Source organism: Mercenaria mercenaria, chromosome 13 (assembly GCF_021730395.1).
Source record: "Mercenaria mercenaria strain notata chromosome 13, MADL_Memer_1, whole genome shotgun sequence".
NCBI lineage: Eukaryota > Metazoa > Mollusca > Bivalvia > Venerida > Veneridae > Mercenaria > Mercenaria mercenaria.
Genome location: NC_069373.1, coordinates 14041060 through 14054358, shown reverse-complemented (window position 1 = coordinate 14054358; position 13299 = coordinate 14041060). Strand labels below are relative to the sequence as shown.

The 13299-nt window shown below is 35.6% G+C and overlaps 1 protein-coding gene across 1 annotated transcript in view; it reads left to right on the top strand.

Annotated features, from left to right (window-relative positions):
* LOC123529746 (pre-mRNA-splicing factor ATP-dependent RNA helicase DHX16-like) overlaps positions 1-13067 on the top strand; it is a 40657-nt gene extending 27590 nt beyond the window's left edge. Inside the window, exons 5-10 of the mRNA XM_053521226.1 lie at positions 2614-2874; positions 4360-4709; positions 5101-5319; positions 6296-6401; positions 11679-11855; positions 12716-13067. Coding sequence (XP_053377201.1) covers positions 2614-2874; positions 4360-4709; positions 5101-5319; positions 6296-6401; positions 11679-11855; positions 12716-12847 — 1245 coding nt within the window. The 3' untranslated portion in view covers positions 12848-13067. The remainder of the gene's footprint in view (positions 1-2613; positions 2875-4359; positions 4710-5100; positions 5320-6295; positions 6402-11678; positions 11856-12715) is intronic.
* The last annotated feature ends 232 nt before the right edge of the window (positions 13068-13299 follow it).

Here is a 13299-nt window from a genome sequence, read left to right as displayed (position 1 = left end):
TTTACCATCAAAGTCTACACCAGGAGAAACAATCCCCATAACTCTGGTTTGAATTTTGACAGAAATATGCTCTTTTTAACTTAGAATTTTTTGTTAAAATTTTTGATAAAGTAAAATATCTCTGTTACTATTAAAGCTTTTGACTTGAAACTCAAAATAGTTATTTTCTATCAAAGTCTACACCAGGAGACACAATTCCCATAACTCTGATTTGAATTTTGACAGAATTATGTCCCTTTTTAACTTGGATTTTTATGCCCCCAAAGGGAGGCATATAGTTTTTGAACCGTCTGTCGGTCTGTTGGTCTGTCCGCAATTTTTGTGTACGGTCCATATCTTTGTCATCGATGGATGGATTTTCAAATAACTTGGCATGAATGTGTACCACAGTAAGACGACGTGTCGCACGCAAGACCCAGGTCCGTAGCTCAAAGGTCAAGGTCACACTTAGACATTAAAGGATAGTGCATTGATGGGCGTGTCCGGTCCATATCTTTGTCATCGATGGATGGATTTTCAAATAACTTGGCATGAATGTGTACCACAGTAAGACGATGTGTCATGCGCAAGACCCAGGTTCATAGCTCAAAGGTCAAGGTCACACTTAGACATTAAAGGATAGTGCATTGATGGGCGTGTCCGGTCCATATCTTTGTCAACCATGGATGGATTTTCAAATAACTTGCTACTTGCTAGACCTCTCTAGAGGCCATATTTTTCATGGGATCTGTATGAAAGTTGGTCTGAGTGTTTATCTTGATGATATATAGGTCAGGTTTGAAACTGGGTCAACTGCGCTCAAAAACTAGGTCAGTAGGTCTTGAAATAGAAAAACCTTGTGACCTCTCTAGAGGCCATACCCTTGAATGGATCTTCATGAAAATTGGTCAGAATGTTCACCTTGATGATATCTAGATCAAGTTTGAAACTGGGTCACGTGCCTTAAAAAACTAGGTCAGTAGGTCAAATAATAAAAAACCTTGTGACCTCTCTAGAGGCCATCCTTTTCATGGGATCTGTATTAAAGTTGGTCTGAATGTTCATCTTGATGATATCTAGGTCAAGTTTGAAACTGGGTCACGTGCGGTCAAAAACTAGGTCAGTAGGTCTAAAATTATTAAAATCTTTTGACATCTTCAGAGGCCATATTTTTCAATGGATCTTCATGAAAATTAATCTGAATGTTCACCTTGATGATATCTAGGTCAGTTTCGAAACTGGGTCACATGCCTTCAAAAACTAGGCCAGTAGGTATAAAAATAGAAAAACCTTGTGACCTCTCTAGAGGCCATATTTTTCATGAGATCTTCATGAAAATTAGTGAGAATGTTCACCTTGATGATATCTAGGTAAAGTTCAAAACAGGGTCACGTACCTTCGAGAACTAGGTCAATAGGTCAAATAATAGAAAAACCTTGTGACCTCTCTTAGAGACCATATTTTTCAATGGATCCTCATGAAAATTTGTCAGAATTTTTATCTTGATAATATCTAGGTCAAGTTCAAAACTGGGTCACATGAGCTCAAAAACTAGGTCACTATGTCAGATAATAGAAAAAACGACGTGATACTCAAAACTGGGTCATGTAGGAAGAGATGTGCGATTCAGGACCATCACGGTCCTCTTGTTTTTCTTTTAATAATCGAAACTCAAAGAGTTTTTCAATGAATGTGTACTGGAGACGTATCAAACTACAAGATTTAATTCACTTATTGCCATTGTGCGCCCACTCTTTGAAATATTCATGATTGAAAATGAGGACCAAATACCATCAAATCGTACGATGTCCTTGATAAATCTTGATCTTTTTTAAAAAAATTATTATATGATTAAAGAAAAATGTACTCAGTTTTGGAAAGAACACAAGTTGATTTATAAAATAAATTAAATGAAATAATAAAATGTGAGCATTTTATTAGATTTATTCAAATAATTTAACAATTTCAATGTCCAAAAACATGAATGTTTATTTTTTTTATTGCATGTAAGCTTTTCCTGCTGGAATATCAAAAAAATTCTTCTTTACCTTTTATAGACAAAATTAATTCAACCAATATCTCCTGTTCTTGAACAACATCAGTGATAGGCCATGAGCCAAGACCCCAAATTTAAGAAATTTATGACAAAGTGTTATTACTCCAGGTTAGTAACAGGTTGTAATGGCTTTACTTCTTTTGTAGTCCTGTTTGGCACTATATAACCTATGTTGTGTTGGTGAGCCGTAAAACCCAAATAAATAAATAAATATTACTTCTTTCCCACAGCACAAAACATGTGAATTATTCTGGTGACTTAAAACCAATTTCGAATGTATTGCTTTAGGTAAAACACAATTTTGCTATACATTAATTCGATTCTTATATGCCCTTAATCTAAAGCAGAAGATAAAATATAGCAGTGCTCTTTCTTGGTAGCAACAAAATTGACATCATCACATCGTCACCTCAACGCAAGAAGTGGATAACTGCATTGACTTAAAGAAGGACTTATTCACTTTTTGTGCCAAGGTGACGACATGTTAACATGACATCATTGTAGCATTAGCGTGTTTTAAAGAAACAAGCATTGGAATTTTGCTTATTGTCAATAGTGATGTTTTTTCTTTTCTTCAGGAAAGAACAAGGAAACTCGGATCCAAAATCAAGGAACTCATTATAGCACCAATTTATGCAAATCTTCCCTCAGACTTACAAGCAAAAATATTTGATCCAACCCCACCTGGGGCTCGTAAAGTTGTGTTAGCAACAAATATTGCTGAAACTTCATTGACTGTTGATGGTATTAAATATGTGTTAGACCCTGGGTTCTGTAAACAGAATAGTTATAATGCAAGGACAGGAATGGACTCATTGGTAGTGACACCTGTGTCAAAGGTAAGGCATTTTGTACCTGCCAAGTGATGATTATAAAGTAGTTCTCCTCTTTGCTAATCAGTGACATATTTTTCAGGTTTCCAGTTACAGATTGATGAAAAAGTTATCAACTTCTGTAAATTTTCTCTTTGTTTTCTCTATTGTTAGAAATTTAACACGTACTAAAAAACTTAACAGTTTCTGTACTCTTTTCTGTATTTAAGCATTTACATAAAAACTTTGTTTAAAATTAACATTCAGGTTCTATTGAGCTGGCTATTTTTGGAAAGTATACTGCAGCATAATGAACGAAGTCTGTTCTGGCGAGACACTGAATAAGTGTGTAGTAAATGTAAATAAGACTGTCTTGCTCTTTTGCAATTATCAGGGCTCTCGCGAGTGGGCGACTTGAGCGACATATTCGCTTTGAAACTTCAAACTTCGCTCAGATCTAACCTGAAAGCAAATCGCAAGTCTTCAGATTTTCTTTGATATCTGCACTCAATAATTAGGGTCCGCTACCCTAACTTTGACAATTTGCACCGTGTCAAAATGAGTGTTAAATACAAAGACACACACGCAGATAGCATAATTTAAACTCCGCATACCTCAGGTACTTGTGAGATTTTCTCCAAGAAGAAATTATCTGATACAACAGAGTCGATTGTGTTCAGCCAATTGCTGCAGCAGTTATGCCTTTAACACTTAAAGTTAAATGTCAACATGTTCAAGTGAAAAAAAACCCGATGTTTTACGAAGAAATTGCTGATTAATCATGCGATTAATTGGAATATTGTACACAATTAGTTGTTGTCTATGGGAAAAGAATGACATGTAATGTAACTACATTTAATCGACTTCCATCAATGAATTGATTTGAATATATATTTCTAGTTTACACAGTTTACTTACAGTTTTTTTCAGGTGAGATACTGTTTGCGGAGTTGATGACTCGGTGTTAATAAATAAACACGAGATACAGCAAAAGAATTGGTGGGTTAAATTTACAGCATCGTCTTGAATTTTGAAAACAACTTTTTTCAGAATTTTGTAATGAAACAATAACCACTGTATGAGAAATGATCTAACTAAGAAAATGAATGGTCACATCAGTGTTTTTATCTAGAAACAAGAAAATTACAGCCACCTTTCAAATCACTCAAATCTTCCCACTGCTCTCTAAAGTCTCCCCACTTCTCCCTAAACCAACGTGAGGGAGAAGTGACTTCTTCCAAAAAACAAAAAAAATTCGACCTATAGCTAGCCCCTGAGTCATTTCTCTAAAATTGGTTATTTTGATGTCATTGAATAGCAAATGCAGAAGTATTTTACTTTTGTCAAAAGGTAGGTTGTCCAGATATGGACATTGAGAAAAAGCTGTTTTGCTGAACAGTGTAAGTTAACTTTAATTAATGTGTATAAGTATGTATAAACCTTAAAAAGCAGCTAAGTAATTTATACCCTTCCATTTATGTAACAGAATGGAAAAATTGTTCTATTTTTCAGGCATCAGCCAATCAGAGAGCTGGACGTGCTGGTCGTGTCTCAGCTGGAAAGTGCTTTCGTCTTTACACAGCATGGGCATATAAAAATGAACTTGAAGACAATACAATACCAGAAATACAGAGAACTAATCTGGGAAATGTTGTGTTGTTACTTAAAAGTTTAGGAATTAATGATCTCATTCACTTTGACTTTATGGACCCACCACCTCATGAGACTCTTGTGTTAGCTCTGGAAGAGTTATATGCCCTTGGTGCACTGAATCACAAAGGGGAGTTAACTAAGCTAGGAAGAAGAATGGCTGAATTTCCTGTAGATCCAATGTTGTCAAAAATGATCTTAGCATCAGAAAAGTGAGTATTGAACAAAATTGATCGATCAGATTTTTAATCTATTAAATTCAGTTATCCTACAACAGTTTAGAGACTAGTCTCAAAATAGAACTTTACCATTGGGCAATCCAAAGTGTTTGCAGACACAGCCTATCAGAATCTGCTGTTTTCAGACTGGTCTTCAATCAATAGATTGTTATTCAAAGGTTACTAAGGCATCTTTCATTATCTGTTTGCCTTATTATTGTCAAGAGTAATTCTTAACTTCAAAGGTTGCCATAATGTGTAGATGAAAAGTTGTTAAAAGGATTTGTATTTAGATTGTTTTCTTACTTGACACAATTTGAACAAAGAACAATACAGCATCTTTAGTCAGTGCTAACATTATTTCCCTTCAAATTTACTATTTCAGATACAAGTGTTCTAAAGAGATTCTTACAATAACAGCGATGTTATCTGTGAACAACTCGGTTTTCTACCGACCCAAAGACAAGGTTGTACATGCAGATACTGCACGACGGAATTTCTTCCTTCCTGGAGGGGACCATATAACATTGATGAATGTCTACAATCATAGGGAAGAAACTGGGCACTCAACTCAGTGGTGCTATGAGAACTTTATACAGTATCGGTAGGTCCGTCATCTGTTACATAGGAGGTTCTGTACTGTTGTGTAATGAGTGTACAGTAAAAGAGAACAGTTGATTTATGAATGTTTAAGGAAAGATCAAAAGGTTTTTTTTTTGAGGAAGGGGAGACAGCTTTTCAATTGGTGCCAGAGGTGGATAGAACAAGGGCAACAGCTCTAAATGTGGTATTCTACTGTTCCCAAAATGCATAAGAAATAACTATTTTAATATCTTATTGATTTCTTAACAAATGAATTTTTGTAGTAGCATTTCATATAATAAACAGTTCTTCTAAATGTTTCAAAAAAAAAAGGGTGACCACAATCAATAAAAAGGTTCATAAGAGTCATGGACTTTGAAAATTTTTGTTCAGTTTTTCTGTGCATGAAACAGTTCCTTGTAGAAGGTAACAGATAAGACTACCGGTACTATATATTACTTTATTATATACCTATATAAATTCTGTAAAAAAATCGGCTTGTATTTCACAATTAAATGTGAAGAGACAGACAAAAATTCCGTATTGTACCTTTTAAATTCTGTATTGTACCTTCCATATTGCATGCTGCCGGACTGTTTTCATTAATATGCATGATCCAACATATTACTATAAATAGCGCACATAAAAACTTCACTAAGTTCCATTTAATATCAATAAACATAAAAGATTTCGTTCAAGAACAAAACAAGAATCAAAATGGTAAAGGTATATAATAAAAGGGTCATTATAACAGTAGCCAGATCTGGGACTTTGTATTCGGCTCTCGTGGAGTTTGCAAGATCTGGCAAAATCCACTCCAGCCGAATACTGCATCCCAGATCTAGGAACTGTTATAATAACCCTACTATATCCCTTTCACCTTTGAGGAAGGATGAACAAGCTTTTTTGTAATTATTCTTTAAAACAACAGTTTATTGAAGTGTAAACTTCTAACATTTTGTAACCAGAATAACTATATAAATGTTTTACTTGAACAGGTCAATGAAAAGAGCAAGAGATGTACGTGATCAACTGGAGGGTATTATGGAAAGAGTGGAAATTGAGGTCTCATCTAATCCACTTGATACCGCCAATATTAGGAAGGTAAGAGGAAACTGATGTCCATGAGATTCTGTCAGTAATGGGAAAGTATGTGAAAGTCTGTGTAATCATCTAAATTATAAGAAACTGTCAATATTTGGAAGGTAAGTGGAAATTAAGGCCTGATCTAATCCATTAGAAACTCAGTATTTATAGGAAGGTAAGTGGAAAATGAGGTCTGATCTAATGTATTAGATACTATAAATAGTAGGAAGGTAAGTGTAAGTAATTAGAAACTGTGTCTCATACTGTCAGTGTAAGAAAGGTTAATTGAAATTGAGGTCTAATAAACTCCTTTAGATGCTGTTAGGTACGAAAAATGAGTAGACTTGGGATTTCTGTAACTTACATTAAAGTCAATTAGGTACCACCATTTTACAAAAATTAGATGATATTGTGGGTGTATTTAATACATGAGAATGACATTTAAGTTGTGGTCATTCATTAACTGTTTACATTTTTTTATACGCCCAAAGGGATGTATTATGTTATACCCCCAGTGTCCGTCCGTCTGTCTGTTAGCAATTTCGTGTCCGCTCTGTATCTCTTGAACCCCTTGAAGGATTTCAAAGAAACTTGACACAAATATTCACCTCATAGAGACGACGTGCAGAGCGCATGTTTTGGATGACTAGCTTCAAGGTCAAGGTCACACTTAGGAGTGAAAGGTCATATATGACTTTGCTGTGTCTGCACTGTAACTCTTGAACTTCTTGAAGGATTTAAAAAAATTTGGCACAAATGTTCACCACACTGAGGCGATATGCAGAGTGCATGTTTTGGATGACTCGCTTCAAGGTCAAGGTCACACTTAGGGGTCAAAGGTCATATATGACTTTGCTTTGTGTATATTGCTCTGCATTGCAGTGCTCTTGTTTTTATTTGGCAGATCCTTTTTAGCTCGACTTTTCGAAGAAAATGTAGAGCTGTTGCATTCGCCCTGGTGTCAGCATCTGTGTTGGTTAAAGTTTTTGATAAAGTCAAATATCTCTGTTACTATCATAATATCAAAGCTATTGACTTGAAACTTAAAATAGTTATTACTATCAAAGTCTAAACCAGGAGAAACAGTCCCCATAACTCTGGTTTGAATTTTGACGGAATTATGCCTCTTTTTAACATAGAATTTTGGTTAAAGTTTTTGATAAAGTCGGATATCTCTGTTACTATCAAAGTTTTTGACTTGAAACTTAAAATACTTATTTGCCATCAATGTCTACACCAGGAGAAACAGTCCCCATAACTCTGATTTGAATTTTGACATAATTATGTCTCCCCCAGGAGACATATTGTTTTTGCCCTGACCGTCCGTCCGTCCGTACGTCACACTTCATTTCCGAGCAATAACTGGAGAACCATTTGACCTAGAACCTTCAAACTTCATAGGGTTGTAGGGCTGCTGGAGTAGACGACCCCTATTGTTTTTGGGGTCACTACGTCAAAGGTCAAGGTCACGGGCCTGAACATTGAAAACCATTTCCGATCAATAACTAGAGAACCACTTGACCCAGAATGTTGAAACTTCATAGGATGATTGATCATGAAGAGTAGATGACCCCTATTGATTTTGGGGTCACTCCGTCAAAGGTCAAGGTCACAGGGGCCTGAACATTGAAAACCATTTCCGATCAATAACTTGAGAACCACTTGACCCTGAATGTTGAATCTTCATAGGATGATTGGTCATGAAGAGTAGATGACCCCTATTGATTTTGGGGTCACTCCATCAAAGGTCAAGGTCACAGGGGCCTGAACATTGAAAACCATTTCCGGTCAATAACTTGAGAACCACTTGACCCAGTATGTTGAAACTTAATAGGATGATTTGTCATGCAGAGTAGATGACCCCTAACGATTTTGGGGTCACTCTGTGAAAGGTCAAGGTCACAGGGGCCCGAACATTGAAAACCATTTCCGGTCAGTAACTTGAGAACCACTTGACCCAGAATGATGAAACTTCATAGGATGATTGGTCATGCAGAGTAGATGACCCCTAACGATTTTATGGTCACTCTGTTAAAGGTCAAGGCCACAGGGGCCTGAACATGGAAAACCATTTCCAATCAATAACTTGAGAACCTCTCGACCCAGAATGTTGAAACTTCATAGGATGATTGTTCATGCAGAGTAAATGACCCCTATTGTTTTTGGGGTCACTCCGTTAAAGGTCAAGGTCACAGGGACCTGAACATTGATAACCAGTTCGGATCAATAACTTGAGAACCACTTGACCCAAAATGTTGAAACTTCATAGGATGATTGAACATGCAGAGTAGATGACCCCTATTGATTTTGGGGTCAGTCTATTAAAGGTCAAGGTCACAGTGGCCTGTTCATGTAAAATCATTTTTTGGAAATAACTTGAGAACCACTTGACCTACAATGTTGAAACTTAATAGGATGATTGGACATGCAGAGTAGATGACCCCTATTTATTTTGAGGTTACTTGATCAAAGGTCAAGGTCACAGGAGCCTGAACAGTGACTTGAGAACCACTAGGCCAAGAGTGTTGAAATTTAGCGGGATGACTGGACATGCCAAGTAGATGATCCCTATTGCAGCCAACCATCAGTGTCTCTTTGACTTTCGCTCCTGACCCCTATTGACTTCTTGCCTATAGGACTTTGCATTGGGGGAGACATGCGCTTTTTTACAAAAGCATTTTCTAGTTTTGTCTCTTTTTTTAACTTAGAATTTTTGGTTAAAATGTTTGATAAGTCAAATATCTCTAATACTGTCAAAGCTTTTGACTTGAAACTTAAAATACTTATTTACCATCAAAATCTACACCAGGAGAAACAGTCCACATAACTCTGATTTGAATTTTGACATAATTTTGTCTCTTTTTAACTTAGAATTTTTTGCTAAAATTTTTGATAAAGTCAAATATCTCTTTTACTATTAAAGCTTTTGACTTAAAACTCAAAATGGTTATTTACTATCAAAGTCTACACCAGAAGACACAATTCCCATAACTCTGATTGAATTTTGACAAAGTTATGTGTCTTTTTAACTTAGAATTTTTTACTGGCAAAGCTCTAATTTAGAGTCAAGCACTGAGAAAAGTCAAGCCCGCTGTCTTACGGACAGCTCTTGTTTGTTCTCTTACACTAAATTTTTTTTGTATTACTTCCATTTTTTGTTACTTTTTTATTATTGGCCGTAGGGAAAAACCGAGACCACTTTTCTGTTGTACATCCAATTTTTAGATGTATTTTGACATAACTTTACCTGGTAAGAATTTTTTTTTGGAATTTCTTCTTTTTGTTGTTCCTGTCCTTTGGGCTTCAACAGTCAAGTTCTTTAAATTTTGCTCCCATCCTGTGATGTAAAGCTTCGGGCGTATATTGCCCTGCTTGACAGCACTCTTGTTTATCTTCTAATAAACAAGAAAATCAACAACACGTGTAGCGTTTGTTCATAGATAATTATTAACTTCCAACGTTTCAGCGTTAAGCCTTCATCAGGGAAGAAATAACAATAAAAACAGTTGAAAGTTGATATTTGAATCTCACTTAAGGTATCTCAAAATTCTGGCTGTCTTGAAGGCATTTTTAAGTACTGCCCAAAACTCAGTTGCACAAAATACCAGTCAAATTTTGGATATCTTAAAAACATTTGATCACTTGGAATTGGAATAATGGTAGGGACACCAAGTTTAACCTATTGTTCACTTGAAACTACAGTCGAATTTCAAGGGACCATACTTTTTCAGTTTGAGATAACCAGAATTCGAGTTATTAGGAGGGACTCATTCTTTTATTGCACTCTATGTCTCTATATCAAGATTTATATAAAAAATTTAAGACCAGTTTCAAATTCAAAATCAGAGGCGTTCAATTAAATTACTAAATGTAAATGTGTAATTAATTATATCTGTTTACTATAACATGTGTTAAAAACCAACCACATTCACAATGATGTGTGAAATTTTATCACGTAGTTTTTAGCTCATCTGATTTTTTGAAAAAAAATGATGAGTTATTGTCATCACTTGAGCGGTTGTCAGCGTCGGCGTCTGCGACGGCGTTGCCTGGTTAAGTTTTATGTTTAGGTCAGCTTTTCTCCTAAACTATTAAAGCTATTGGTTTGAAACTTGGAATACTTGTTCACCATCATAAGCTGACCCTGTATAGCAAGAAACAACTCCATCTTGCTTTTTGCAAGATTTATGGCCCCTTTTGTACTTAGAAAATATCAAATTTCTTGGTTAAGTTTTATGTTTAGGTCAACTTTTCTCCTAAACTATCAAAGCTATTGCTTTGAAACTTGGAATACTTGTTCACCATCATAAGCAGACCCTGTACCTCAAGAAACATAACTCCATCTTGCTTTTTGCAAGATTTATTGCCCCTTTTGGACTTAGAAAATCAGTTTTCTTGGTTAAGTTTTATATTTACGTCAGCTTTTATCCTAAACTATCAAAGCTATTGCTTTAAAACTTGCAACACTTGTTCACCATCATAAGCTGACCCTGTACAGCAAGAAACATAACTCCATCCTACTTTTTGCAAGATTTATGGCCCCTTTTGGACTTAGAAAATATCAGATTTCTTGGTTAAGTTTTATGTTTAGGTCAACTTTTTCTCTTAAACTATCAAAGCTATTGCTTTGAAACTTGCAACACTTGTTGACCATCATAATCTGACCCTGTACAGCAAGCAACATAACTCCATCCTGCTTTTTGCAATAATTATTGCCCCTTTTGGACTTAGAAAATCATTTTCTTGGTTGAGTATTATGTTTAAGTCAACTTTTCTCATAAACTATCAAAGCTATTGCTTTAAAACTTGCAACAGTTTTTCACCATCATAAGTGGACACTGAACATCAAGTAACATAACTCTATCCTGCTTTTTGCAAGAATGATGACCCTTTTTAGACTTAGAAAATCATGGGTAGGACAATATTTCTATTACACAAAAAAAATCAGATGAGCGTCAGCACCTGCAAGGCGGTGCTCTTGTTTCACTTCAACTTACCGAGTTTACAATGCACTTGAATTTTATTGATGGGACTGAAAATCCCTTTTGACACATCTGGAGTCTTGGTAAGTCAAAAGTTGAAATGCATACATAATTGAGGAAATTTGACAGGACTTGAAAATTTCTTTGACTTAAGCGAAATTTCGAGGTAAGTGAGTTTGAGATACTGAGTTTTGACTGTATATTAGTCTTACAAGTTTATGATTTTTTTGGTCCATTTATAACTTGTTATAGGCTGTCATATTGCTCTTGATATGAGCAACTTAATCTCGATTTTTTTTATCTTCATCTTCAGGCCATTACAGCAGGTTTCTTCTATCACACAGCAAAACTAGACAAGGGAGGTAACTACAGAACTGTCAAACATAAACAAACAGTTATGGTCCATCCAAACAGCTCTCTATTTGAAGACAGACCTAAATGGCTCATCTATCATGAACTAGTTTTTACAACAAAGGAATTCATGAGACAGGTAATAATTAAATGATAAATATAATTTCCTTTGCAGCTGCAGTTCTCAACAGGTTTAGGTACTGATTGAGAGAAATTACAGTTCAACATCTAGTGAGCTCGTGTGACCAAATGGTAGAGACAGCTGTAATACGGGAGCCATTAACCTTAATCCTGCTAAATTTCTAAAATGAACTTGTGCATCTTTCAATTTGGACATTACTATTAACTGTTAAAAGAGGTACATATCTAAAAGATACTGACTGAATGGCGAACAATGCAGATCATGATCAGACTGCATGGATGTGCAGGCTGATCATGATCTACACTGGCAGCAAAAGCAGAATCAATTGTGTCCAGCATGATAAGGGTTATTATGGCAGATAGTGGTTTTAATATAATGGGTACTACCAAGGTGCATGCCAGACTAAGTCCTGGCCTAATATATTGCCCATAGAAGAACCTACTGTCTTTCTCTTCTGTTAACCAAGTTTGAAAGTCATCATACAACATTACCTGTGAAGTTTAGTCTTTGACTCGTGTTTGAAACTAACTACATAATTGAATCTAGCATGGTATAACAAACGAGAACCTGTTTAGATCTGACCTACCTTACATCCGCTTACTAATGCCCCTGAGTGCATAACATGTTGTATTTATTAAGATCCGAAAATATTAAAAAAGCATCCCTTTTTAACAATATATGTAAACTATAAATCCAGCTTCTAATAAATGAATTTTAATAATTATAGCTTAATATAGTGCTGATATTGCCTTATAGCTTGAATCTGTTTTATATTGAGTGTATGTTTATAAGGGGAGAGTGTTAATTAGGGAACATAGGTATTTTTATTACTTTTATATTTTCAATATTTATATCAGGTGATTGAGATAGACAACAGCTGGTTACTAGAAGTTGCTCCCCATTACTACAAGGCCAAGGAACTGGAAGATGGATCTGGAAAGAAAATGCCCAAAAATACAGGAAAGATACAGGAAGAAGTTATGGAGTAAAGAGTTCAGCCATAGTTTCCAATTAACCTCTTCATTTCCTGTGCATCTGAGGCCACTTTTTCTAGAACAACCTTTCAGCACTCTTTGTAGAGTTGTCTTTAAGGGACATGTTGAAACGGCTATCTGAATACGAGGCAAAATCAGCCAGAACATTTTGATTTTATGATGATTGAATGTTTAATACAAAAGCTGTAGAATAACAATGAAGTGATAATTTGAAAGAGCTGAGCAGTATAAAAAGATTTGAAACTTAAACAAAACATGAAGCAGTTTCTCATTTTTATTGCCCAGGGCATATTATGTGAACACCCGTGGCGGGCGGTTGGCGTGCTAAACCATGTCCACTCTCTAAGTCAAACAGTTTATTATACAGTCTTCACTAAACTTGATGACAATGTTTGTGGGCATAATATCTCAGTTTAGTTAGATAACCAGCAAAATCCCTCCAGGCA